Source organism: Argiope bruennichi, chromosome 3 (assembly GCF_947563725.1).
Source record: "Argiope bruennichi chromosome 3, qqArgBrue1.1, whole genome shotgun sequence".
Classification (NCBI taxonomy): domain Eukaryota; kingdom Metazoa; phylum Arthropoda; class Arachnida; order Araneae; family Araneidae; genus Argiope; species Argiope bruennichi.
In genome coordinates this window covers 109011568-109025180 of record NC_079153.1, presented here as the reverse complement: position 1 = coordinate 109025180, position 13613 = coordinate 109011568, and the positions used below count along the sequence as shown (strand labels likewise).

Sequence of the window (13613 nt, the reverse complement as noted above, 5' to 3'; positions counted from 1 at the left end):
CTAGATGCCTGGGTATGCATTTGGGTTTTAGTTAAATACTTTAATTATGAGATTTAAAAATGAAAACGAACTCAGGATGGACAGATGTGATTAATCAATCTCCCCCCCCAGTATAATCAATTATTCTAAAATCAACAACAGGGTGATAATTTTAAAATTTGACTAAAAAAACAATAGCTTTTCTGTATCCCCCCCCTCTCTATTCCAAACAATAAAATGAAAAAAAAAAGTACTCACTTCTTATTACCCTAGTGAAGCTGTACCAGCATCCGGTTCTTTCGGGTTCGGGTATGACATCCGCTCGGTGCTCGACCAGATCGCTCTCGTACTGGTCTTCCAGATCTCGACCCGAATCGCTGGCACCATCGGCCACTGCCCAGGCGGGCCGGCCGCCGCTATAAGGGCGGTAGTCAGTGGACAAGTTGCTAGATGGGTTCATGGTTTTTTCTCTCTAATCAAATCTGCAAGAAATACAGTAACGTCAGTCTTCTCTGTATTTGAAGGATAAATACAAGAATTCCTATACTAAGCAAATATTGATTTTTAAAAACAATAAATTTGGATACGGTTTAATACAAAAAACAAGAAATAGCTGTAATATTTATAAATAATCTGTAGAATTTTTACGACTGTTATTAATATAGAAAAATAATAATGGCTGTTAGAGGAGTAGATGATATCTTACATAAATTCTTTTACCCAAGATGTCATAGAGTATTTTAAATTGTAGAATTCTAGATCTGGTATAATGAATCTTTCAGAAAGTATTTTCTATAGATTTAATCAATTTGTTTCCATTTAATTAAATATTGTGATTTCAAGATTTAAAAATGTACAACAGTAGAACCAAAAGCAATTATATCATAAACAATATCATTATCAGAATTAAATTAATTGAATTAATAGAAGAATTACTTTTAGTATGAGTCTGGGTATATATATATATATATTTGTTTCACAGGAACTATAAAATGAACTATGAATCATGAACATAGTTTGTTTGACAGAAACTATGAATGAACAGAAATATGAAAATTCGATGGAGATTAAATCCGACGACAAATCTCACGATTCCAAGAAGTGGAATAATTCACCATAAAAAAGAAAAAGATTTCCTATCGGGAAAAACAGCTGATTTTTTTTTATGCATTGAAAAAACAGAAATGATTAGCTTATTAAGTAAGAATTTATATGGTTAAAAAAAGAAATTTTCCCTTTTTCATATTATTTAAGTTTTATTTATAGGTTTATCAATTAATTACATTTGAATTAATGATATATATTCAAAATAATTTCAAAATCGGCTATTAAAAAATATTTTTGAAAACTATATTCGCGCACAAAAAAAAAAAAAAAAAAAGCTTCAGTCTATTTATCCAAAAATTAAATAAACTATATTCATGCACAAAATAAATAGTAATTTTATTTATTGAAAGCAAAATTTGGTATTTTTTATCTCTACATTAAAAGTGACAAGATGTTCTGAAATATAATCCGGGTTGTAGGATTGGGAATGGTGAAAAATAAATTTTAAAAAGTAACAGATGTTTCAGTGATTGTTTTGAAAAATTTACGAAAAATAAGAAAAGCGAAAAAAAGGCATAGATGAAATATCTTTGAATCATTTGTTAACAGATCTTACTTATACTTTAATTTTATTTATATACTTTGACTTTTTTAAAATCATATATGATTAATGTTTTTGATATCAGAAATTTACTTTTTAAGTAAAGTCCTGAATAATATATTTACATTTTTAATTCCTGGTATATTAAGTATAGTGTAAGTACTTTAATCGCCAAAAAATTCGGAATTCGAGATTTTAACGAATTTTTACATTCACTCACCCCTGAAACTTAAAAAAATTAAAAAAAAAAAAAAAAAATTTCAAAAGTGTCTGTCTGTCTATGAACATAATAACTCAAAAACGCGTTGATCTAGATATATAATATTTGATGTACGATCTCTAGTTCAAATTTATAGATTTCTATTAAATTTTGAACGAAATTCATTCAGATGAATTCTATCTATCTGGCTATCCGAGTGCAAACGAATACGATTGATATAAAATGTTAAGGACTGAACAGATAAAATATGGCGCATCTGTGCATTTATATGCATGGAAACGCGATTACTCAAAACTGCAACGATTTAAATAAATTTAGTGAGTTATCTTACTAATCAAATTGCTATTCTGAGACAAATTTTGGTTTCAATCAGTCTTCAAAAAAGACATCCAAAGTGCACATTTGTTTTTCTTCCTTATACTTCGATGCACAAAATATTCATGTGCAGGATTCTGAAAATAAAAATCTGTGCAATTGCCTTGCCTAAATTCCAAAAATTTTATGCAGGACGGGGAGGGGGATAACATTTTTTTAGGGACTAGGCAAGAAATTTTCGAGGTAACCATTCATTTTGGTTTTGCTTTCCATTTCTTTAATTACATTTCGGGACTAACAACCATGGCTGACAACAACCACTTGGTGTTCTTCGTATAACAAATAAAAACATCTTACTATATTCCGCATACCGCAAACAGTCGCCTTACTGAATTCCGTTAAGAGCAAATGCTTTCAAAAATGTAGAGGTCATACAGATGTTCTAAATTCTTTGTAGCGTGCAGGTACCAAAAATATTGAATATATAATTTGGAATCAAGACAGTTGGCAGCAATAACCCGCATTCTCTCGTACCTTTACTAGATGGAATGCGAGGAGATAGGTACAGCATTCGCTCACGTAATGATGAATCAGTATGGGCAGCTGTTTTGATTGAATGTATTAGTTTACCGATACATTAAAATATGTAGCAAATGAGAATTTACACAAATAAAACTAAAATTCTAGGAAACAGCTTTTTGAATATTATTTGAAACTAAAAAAGAGGGTTTATTATTTAATGTAGATCTTATTTTGCAGATGACTCAACAAGCTGAAAATATTACACAAATTATACTTTCGGTGACCAACTGTTTCACATACAATACAGATTGTGCTTAGTTGCAATTCGATCTCTTATGCATTACTTGATATTCATGATTTTCAAGATGAAATCATGAATCAGACTGCTTTAGACATCAAAGTCTGCAATTTAATTAGCCTTACACCTGTTCTATACATGAACTGTCCCAAAGGAATCGTTCCTTGATACCATGACATTATAATGCTATTAAAAACCAAACTGTCCGATTCATCCATTTTCCAAGTGTGCATTTTGCGGCATTTAACTTAGTTTTTTCATTCCACATGTAAATTCTGCAAATATACGCGTCTTTTTCTAAAACACTTGATTTTAATTTAAATAAATTCGAATGTACGGATTTTGTAGTTAGATTCTTGTCCTCCCCTAAGATTGTTGGACCTCTAAGTAGTTGCCAAATTTGCTTATTTAATAATCCGCTCCGGTTGACAAAAAGAGAAAGTATTGTGATCTTCAAAACATCTGACTTTCAGATCTGGACGAATCTCCACATTTTTAGCCTGAACTGAATTTGAAAAATAAATTTATGAAATGATGTCAAACAATTTGTCAATAAACATAATTAAAAAATAATAATAAAACAGCTTGATGAATGAAATTTGTTAAGTGGTCTTTGAACAAAAACTTTATCAAAATTTCAACGAAATCCGTACATGGAAATCTATTTGTCTGTCCATCTGAGCATGATAATTTGAAAATACAGAGATCTAGAATATTGAATTTTGGTACATAGTTTCATCGCCAAAATCGAATCAATATTGAGGTCAAATTTGTCAGTGAGCTATTTGTCAGTCAGCCTGTTTATTTATGAATATGCGCAACAAACCAATATTCGGATTTGGACCTGCATCAAATTTTGAGTCCTCCTAAAAAGCTGAGTTCTTAAATGAATATTCCGTATCACAAAGTAATTACTATACGCGTTATACATTTTAAGTGCTAGAGAAAGTCGAAAGAATGCAATTCTGCTGTTTGCATCTTAAATTTTAGAAACAAAAAATTAAAAAACAACAACAACGGTTCAAATAAATTTGATTTGCTTTATTAACATTAAACTTTTGTGTCATTCTTTAACTATGTGTACGTAAAAATATTTATGTTTACATATGAAAACAAATGAATAAAATCGTAGAAAATAAAGCTCTCCCCCCCCCCGTTTTTGATGACAATGAAAACAATGTACCTTAGCATGCAACTGCAAAAGAACGAATTTTATAGCGCCACCAGATATAGAAATTTATTTTTGGCTACATAAAAGAAACATAAATGAAACAATGCTGTTTACTATTTATAAAGGACATTTACAAGTAGCAAGCACATGAAAATATGACTGCAAGACAATTGAAAACTATAGAGCCACTGGAAGTTGTGCTCGTCTGGATTGGTTGTTATCTGGTTAACATCTCAGATATAACTATTACTGATTAATTAGAAAGTTATAGTAGAAGATCCCATGCACATTGGCACAAGCCAACATAAAAAATGTAAATAAAATTATTATGATCTCAAAAATAATCTTTGTTTATGTTTAGGTTTATTTGGAGAACAGAAGGCACTTTCGAATTTTTAACTTCGATTGATTCCATTCGGGAGGCATAATTTATGTATTAAGAATAAGTGGTAAGAAATACATCAGTTCACATCGCGATACAAGAGCAAAAGAAACCAAAATCTTTTCTCTAGTGATTTTATACTATGTGATTCTGATAGGGATTTTCTTTCACACGCGTCGATTTAGGTAATGGAATTTAGGAATCTTTAACAGAATGTTTCAAAGATTAAAGAATTTTATCCCTTCTCTCGGAGCGTGAGAACCTGCTGATTTAGCAGTTTACAGAGCGTGTGTAACATCAATTAAATAAAAAAAGATGTAATTGGATCAAGAAAAAAAAGAACATTTTAGAATGAAGTTAATGTGGGCTAAATTAAAAATAAAATTATATATATATATATATATATATATATATATATATATATATATATATATATATATATATATATATATATATATAATCGCAACAATTTATTTAAGGCATGTTAAATTAAAGTCACAAATTTTCATAAGGGTCGATTTTTCCTGTGGACGATTTGGACTGATGAAGTGACGTTAGTGCATGTTTTTGACCATATATATATATATATTGGAATAAACATTGGAATATAATATATCGGTACACATAAGCAAATAGACAAACTGACAGGTCGCTAGTTGATGAATTTGATATCACTATTAATTTTATTCTGGCGAAGTAATTATGTGCCAAAATTCAACAATCTAGGTCATTGTGTTTTTAAGTTATCGTGTTCAGATGGACAGACAGGCAGATTTTCGTGTAAAAGATTTCGTTCAAAATTTGATAACGTCTTTGTACAAAGATAATTTCATCAACTGATTTTTTTTTTTTTAAAGTTATGTTCACTGACAGATGGATTGACATCATTCAATAAATGTATTTTTCGAATTCAATCAAGAGATTCTTTCAGATCTTCGGATAAAATTTTTTAAAGATAATTATACTTGTTCTTCGTATAAGCAGGGAAAGGTTATTAAATAGCTAAACCAGATAATTGTCAAGGGTCCCAATAACTTAAGGAGGGGGGGGGGTGGACTCTTAAGAACTTTTTTGCGGTATTTCAGGAATTATTTCGTTGTATGCTTTCATCTGACTATAAAGGTAGTTCAATCAAAATATAATCTAAATTAAAATCAAGTATTGTTTAAATTTTGTAGCATTAATCTTGTAACATTCCTAATTAATTATCGCTTGCAAATTTTATTTTTTGTTCTAAAAAAATGTAGAGCTTTTTAATTCTAAAAAAATGTTTGATTTTATTACTAGAAATTATTTAAGTTGTGTTAAGAATAGTTTTTTTTAAACCATTCGTTTAAAATTACTTTCAAATTTTAGTATGTATTTTTTATACGTAATATTCTACAAATAACTTTTTAGGAACTGATCTTCAATCAATCTTTTTGCTGCTTCAATTTCTCAAAATGTATTACTTAACATGAATTTCACAAAGATTAAATTAAAATTGATAAAAAAATTAGTTTTTTAAAATTAGGAGGGGTGCCCTGAGGTTTACATTGTCTAAGGATCCCTAGAAAGTTTAATTCAGTCCTGTATACAAGAGATGCTAAAAAAAGTTTAAAATGTTAAAGTTAAAAAATTATGTTTTAGATTAATGTGGAAACTATATTAAATACAAATTAGAAATGAAAGGAACTTAGCAAAAATCGAAGTAGATTTTTTTTTTCAAGGATCTTCAGAGCTTGTGTTAAATCAAAAATTACGGTACTGACAAGCATTTAATACACAGCAGAAGGACAATATTGCTGATGTAAATATTTGTACCAGAACATTTTGGATCAACAAAATGAACTTCACAGTGACAGAATGGGGCTGTTGAAGCAGCTGACAGAAAACTGTGACATTACTTTTTAAAGCTGTCACCTCCGTGCTCTTAAAATAGGGTAAGGTTAACATTGCACTAAGGAACATCAATTTTCGTAAGTAAAAGGTAGGTTTTACTCTAAGCTTTAACATTTTGGTAAATCTTACGCAATAGATACGAAACTGAAAATGTGGTCACCAAAATTTCGATATCCAGAGGCGTTTAGGCAAATTTTAAAACCCTAGGATAGAGTAATTTGATATATCATCAGAATTATAACTAAGAATTTAAACGCCCATATTCCATAATAAAAGTAAATGAGAAACAAAAAAACATCTACTTTAGTTAATCCCTCACAACTCTAAAAATCTTTTCAAAATAATGATTTTTTTTTAACTGGATTTCCACTTATAATAATGTACATGATTAATGTTAACAATTGTTTTATATGAAAAAAAAATATTCATTATTGTTTTTGTATGAATATTTCTTTGAACAGATATTCTTGCTTATATAATATTATAAAATCGATGATTGTGTAGCTACAAGCTATAACCATATTAAATTTTAAATAATAATAAATTGATTTTTTTCAAAATCAATACAATAAATTTTTCATAGCCTTTGGACTGCAATGCAATTAGCCCGATGGATAAGACGATCATGTCGACATCGTGCCTCTCTCCTGTTTTCTATAGCAAATACGAACAAATTTCTCGAAAATCATTTCTTTACTAAAACATTTCATTACATCTTATCAAGCATTATATTACAATTCATTCCTTTCTGTTTCTACTTAATTAATACTTTCTGCGTTTGCTTTTGTTTTTACATTAGTAGAAATTATAATAGAAACCATTTGGAAAAAATGTATTTCACAAATTAGACGGTTCAAAGGATTCAGAATAAAGTATAAAATTGTATATAATTACAAAAAAAAAAATGAGAATAGCAATTATAAAAGAATAAAAAGAAATGCATTAAAAAAAAAACCAAGAGAAGTTTCAAAATTTTCAACTTGTCAATTCATAGTTTAACGTACGTTATTACATATGACGCTTTCCTGTGGTTTGCACTAAACTTTTTTCTTTGGATTCTGCAGCTAATATAATAGTAAGGCGTACCAATTAATTAATTAATTTTTGAGAGAACTAATATTTTATTTTATATGCTACATTGTTGTTTTTTTTGGGGGGGGGGTATTTTCTTGGTGGATAGTATTATCTGAGTAACAATGCTACATATTTATTTTATTTAGTTAGGATGGACTATTCTCACGATCTATGCTCAGTCTTTTTGATGCCATATTCCAGATCAAAACACTTAATTGAACGTTTCTCGGTTGGAAAGCAAGTATTTTCCAATGCTTGTCTATATGTATCTTATACCATCAGTATGAAATAGGAAGATATTGTTCTCACCACTAAAAATTAGACATTTCTATCGCTTCTCTGCCCACTTCAATCTTTTAAATATTCGTTCAAAGTTTCACGTACTCAAAAAAAAAAAAAAAAAAAAAAAAAAGTGGAAGTGGTCTCTACGAAACTTCTACGCGTTCTTTCTAAAAATGGCCTTATCCTCCTTCCTCTATATAAAATCGTGGACCTTGGGTAAGAATGCAAAACCCTTTGCAAGGGATTGGGGAAAGCTACTTACGAAAAGCAGATCTTTGATGTGAATCTAGAATTTTCACTGAATCTATCGCGAGAATTTGCATTTTGCGCGCTTCTTTTTTACTGGCCGATTAACAAAAAAAAAAATCTGTCAAGAAATTACAATTGTAATCACAAGCTAACACATCAAATTTCATTAAGTCATTGCGTTAATGCGTTTGCATGCATGGAAATTATAGACTGACAGACATTCCATCGACAGACATTCCCTTTGAATCAAATTCGTTCGACGAATTTGATTCAAAATCTGATAAGTATCTATATTTCAGATGTTAAATCTATGCATCCAATTTTATATACCTAGATTTTTGTATTTAGTAATTCTGGAGTTCACTTGCACTCGAACAGCCAGACAGACAAATTTCTTGTGAATGGATTTCATTCAAAACTGGTTAAAGTCTACAGACTTGGTAGTAATTTCATATATCAAATTTCAGCTCATAGCGTTTATGAATTATCGTTTACTGACACAGTGCCAAAAATATGTTTTTCGGACTTATCAAAATCTCGAGTTAGAATTTTTTGATGATTTAATACTTCCTTTACACTTCGTATACAAAAAAAAAAGTAAAAACTACCATGATAGTCCAAAAACAACAGATATTATAAATAATCGAACTTTACAAATACTTTTTTTTTTCAAAAAGTTTTCCATAATCTGGATCACTAATGTGTACCTGCAGTTAGGGGAGTAAAAAAGTGTTCGAATAAAAATGAAATTTAATTATTTTTCCCACAGAAATTTATTTAAAAAAAGAGAGGATGGGTTAACAAGTGAAAAAATTGGAATTGTTATTCGTCTCGTATTAAAATGAATTGGTAGTCATAGGGAATGTTTCATTCGATGTTATTTTGAAACAACAAAATTTCAATCTGACAATATGTGAATACAAATTAAAAACAAATAAAAATTAAGAGCAAAAAGGTGGAAACTAATAATCAACAGTAAAAAAATAACTTGCGATATATGCTTCCATTTAAAATATCCATTAAATATTTTTTTTAATTCGATTCAACAAGCGTTTTTTTCCAAAAGTAGTTAGCTAAATACTATTGAATCATTATTTCTCTAGTCTCAATTAGGCAATGGCAAATAAATGGAGACAGCAAATCCCATTTATTATTTCCTTGCATTTAATAACACGTACTGGTGATAGTTTCACACAGGGTTTTTGGAAAAAGTTTAAGGTTGTGTAATATGTAACAGCAAGTGTGTCTAATAAATTTTTCAACTATAAGAAGAAAAGATATATTCTAAAAAAAATCTTTAAAATTAAAAAAAATTACATCAATTAAAAACATACTCTCTGTTTATTTATAAGTAAAAAATAATATATCTTATAAGATCTTGCAAGTTTGAATAAAAGACTAACACTAGGATGGTCCCTAGTGTTGTCGTGACATTTTGGACGTTTTTAGAGCGAAACTAATGTTTTATCTTACTCCAGAACAAAAATAATAATAATAAGTCAACGAAGTTTAAGCAATCTAATGAAATAAACTAATAAAATTAATTAATCTAAAAAAATTAATGAAATTAATTAATGAATAAATTAATCTAATGAAAATAATTAAAAAGATGAAAGTTTTATCCTTTCTAGCCCAGTCATATTTTATATTTGATTTTACTTTCTTAATTATATAATTTAGTCTTTCACATGTTTATAAAACCAGATGCTAGTCATTGGAAAATTATAATGACAAATCAAAATTGCCTCAGTTGCCCCCACTGACAATTTGTATATTTGGCAAATACATATTCGCATAGCTTTATTTGACCTGACTTCTGATCTATATACTTTGCAAAAAACATCAGCCATTTTTCTCCCGTACTGAATTCAAAACATATTCGCAGTTTTGCTTAGCTTTATTTTTCTCTAAATAATTTTTAGATATGCAGGCTGATTAAATAAATTCTTAGTGTTGCCAATATCAATGCTTAGTACAGTGTTTATGGGGGAAACATGGAATAAAAACGGAACAAATAGTGACAGTTCCATATACACGGGATGTATCGCAATCCTAATGGTTCCAGAATATCTGTTTATTTTATCAGTATGACAAACATTAATTAATCAACATATGATATTCAGATCAATCTCGCGATCGATTGGCTTTCAGCAAAAAAAAAGTAAACAAAACATTGCTGTTATTATTTTGCGCTATCTTCCATCAATCCATGAAAGGATTATGCTCATTAAGGATGCGTGTTTCCTCTTGTTAAGCAAGGAGCCAGACGCCTCATAAATGAAGAACTCTCCAGACGGATTCCTCTACACATCGACGAACAACCGTATTCTTATCGCTTCCTTATACAGAAAGACGGACTTAAAGCATCCTTATTTAGTAAGAAAGCGATTACGTCACTATTTACCCGTCACCAAAGGCCGCACCCCATAAAACTCAACTGAACTCATCGCGTGTGACGTGAAGAGAGGAACGTCAAAGAGTTCCTTCTTTTCGTCCGGCTATGACTCAAAGGAGAGAGGGTGAAAGCAACCCACGCTGCGCTTTGGACTCTTCTGAAAGTCAAAAAACACATAAAGAACATCAAAAAACTGCGAACTCCGCTCTTCGTTCAAGACTTGTTCCAGACACACAAAAGGATTGGCCACTTACCCCAGTAGTATTTGAATTTTCGAACACAAAAGTCAAGAATCTAGTTGAGGCTCAGGGTCCGGCAGAATTCCAACGTAGAACAACACCCACGCCTTAGGAAACTCGAGCGGTCCCCCGGTTATTGAAAAGATGGGGTGCCTCTGTGCGTCACGTGATATTCACTTTGCCAGCCAATAGCCGATGACCGCTGCTCACATATGCCTGCCCCCTTTTCGCACGCGCTGTATCGGATTTCGGAATAAATGGTTTCATTTACTGCGTGCCCTTGCACACTGTCCCGTATCAATCTGCGGCTAAAAGTGGAGTTTTTATTCAATTATGTATGGCAGCAGAATTGACAGCAGTGCCCTTTTCTTGACAAATGATTCCCCCGTTTCGTAAGCTGTTTACTAATAGAGAACTATTAATACTACGAAAAGTAGAGTTTAGCAGATATAAAAGTTTATTTTTTGCTCTATTTAATCTGCAATATGTGTCAGCAATAATAGTAATTTGATCTTATTTTATAAAAACTTTTTATCAATCTATTAACAAAGGTTCGCAAAATTTTGAAATATTTTAACGCATGAATGTGAAGTAAAAATATATGTAGTACTTTCATTAAGGAATTTTTTAATTAAAAATCAGTGTATTTTATATGAAGTTTTTAAGGTGGATTGACATATTTTGTGATTTAAGGCCATGCAAGTTATGAGGCCCTTCTTTTTAGTAAACTAATCAATTCGTCTTCACATTTCAATACATTTTCCAAAAACTCCAATCCCATGACATTACTTCATACTTTTAAAAACGTAAATGCCCGGTTCATTTGTCATAAATTTCACGATGTTGCGCTTTTAATTTTTTTTTTTTATCCGTCTTCTAAACGACAGAAATATTTTTTTAAATCCTATTCAGTTTCAACAATGAAAGAATATTAGATAGTTGATCAAATATTTGATGAAACTATAAAACCAGTTTGAATTTCAGGGCAACAATGTAATCTATTGTTGGAAAGAAGACACAAAAATATTTTTAAAAAATTTGCAAAATTCACAAAAAATAAACACGATAATTAAATCGGTATCATTAAAAAAAGCTTAAAATTCTTTTTAGTGCAGTAATATTTTCGGAGGTTTTAAAGCAAGAACTCTAAAATTCAACTTAATTTTTAATTAATTAAAATTTTAAAAAAGTAACTCCGAGTTGCACATTTTCATCTTCCACGGTATATATGTTTCAAAGTTGGTATTGTAAGTCAAACGATATGTATGGCTTGTAGAGTGCCAACACACACACACATTTATCTTTATAGATTTATCTGCATGATTTTTTTTCCATTGTTGAAAATTAGAGATGGAAGATTTTGTTAATTTATATGTAATTCTTAAGACAAATAAGTGAAGTCATAATATTGCGATATTTAAAAGATGGATAAACCTGATATTTACGTTTCTAATAGTGCTATGATGTTTTGAGATTGCTTCCATTAGAAAGGTTCATATATACAATAAATATGACTTAGGCAATTAAAATAATAATACTTTAATATCTGACATTTTGGTGAAATCATGGGTATAAAGTTATATCTAAGCGATTCATCAGAAATCAAATATAACTAATATTTCCAGTTAACTAACCAGTAGTCTGAGGGAATTAATAATACATACAAACAAATATTATGATACGTTATTGATGAGAATTAATTAAAAGGCGATCAAGTCTGTTTCATTATAACCAGTTCCGATTTATTGGGCACTACCTTCATTGCTATAAAGCATAAGGCCGGTTTCAGTTGACATTGTATCCCATATTTATTTTTTATTTTCATTCTATTGTGCTACGACTCATTAGCTATATCTTTGTTAAAATCTATTATTAGTCCCAATATTAATCTTAGAACCCGTAATAAGTATATGATCAAGGTGGCCGCCTATGGAGATGCAAATTTAAAGAGAGGTGGGGAAAGGTCAAAAAAGGAAAAACAAAACAAAGCAGGCACTTCTCTAAAGGATCAAAACATAAATTTCAAATATAAAACATTTTGTATTCATTCTGAATAGCAATTTAAAACTGTTATGCATCATCAAAAATAATTTAATGTGTTATTAGTGGTATATGTTATAATTTGAGAAATCCTGACATATATTAAATGATATAAAATTGGTGTATATTAAATTGATGTGTATTAAACTGATTACACATACCGAATTAACTTGGCCAGCCCCTAATTTTGTCGTCTACTCCAAATTGAAAAAGTGTGCAGAATTTTTCTGATAAATCCAAATTTTAAAAAATGTTTACCTGTTTAATTTTTTAAAATTTAGATAAAACAAAATTTAGTAACCAATTTTTGCTGTTTGTACAAATGGAGAGACATCTTAAGTTGTCGCATTTTTTTACTTACCATTAAATATATCAAATGAAAAAAAAGGATTATCTACATTTAACTTTCCTAAAAGTTAGTGGAAAATATTTGAAACGATGTAATAGAAGTAAATAAAAATTTGTTGAAATGGATTAACTCCAGAAAGAAAAAAAGTATATTATATAAGCAATTTAATCTACAACTGGCAAGAATGAAGAGGTTGAAAGAGATTACTACATCATAGAAAAGCTCCTATCTCTCAATAATACGTGTATCATTCAAGATTTATCTCAGATCTTCATGATCGAAGGCGATTATTATATCCCTTAGACAGACACACGCACAAAATGCCAATTTATTTAAATTCCTAGTTAGATGTGTAATTTTATTTTGAACATTTATTGTTATTTCAATCTATTCTTAGAAGAGCGCAAAAGGCCGTATGAGGTACTTAAACGTATTCAGATAATTTTTACCGTTTATATTAATTGCTACTTTAACTTAAATTCAAATTTATAAATCAAGTACCCTATAATTCGATGCATGTCATTTCAGTAAGAGAGTTTTAATGTATCGAGTTGATTTCTTTGAAATTT

General features: G+C 29.7%; 1 protein-coding gene across 1 annotated transcript in view; it reads right to left on the bottom strand.

The window, feature by feature from the left end:
- LOC129963628 (polycystin-2-like) overlaps positions 1-10901 on the bottom strand; it is a 65174-nt gene extending 54273 nt beyond the window's left edge. Inside the window, exons 1-2 of the mRNA XM_056078109.1 lie at positions 10671-10901; positions 238-461 (exon numbers count right to left, since the gene is read on the bottom strand). Coding sequence (XP_055934084.1) covers positions 238-439 — 202 coding nt within the window. The 5' untranslated portion in view covers positions 440-461; positions 10671-10901. The remainder of the gene's footprint in view (positions 1-237; positions 462-10670) is intronic.
- Between the last annotated feature and the right edge of the window lie 2712 nt (positions 10902-13613).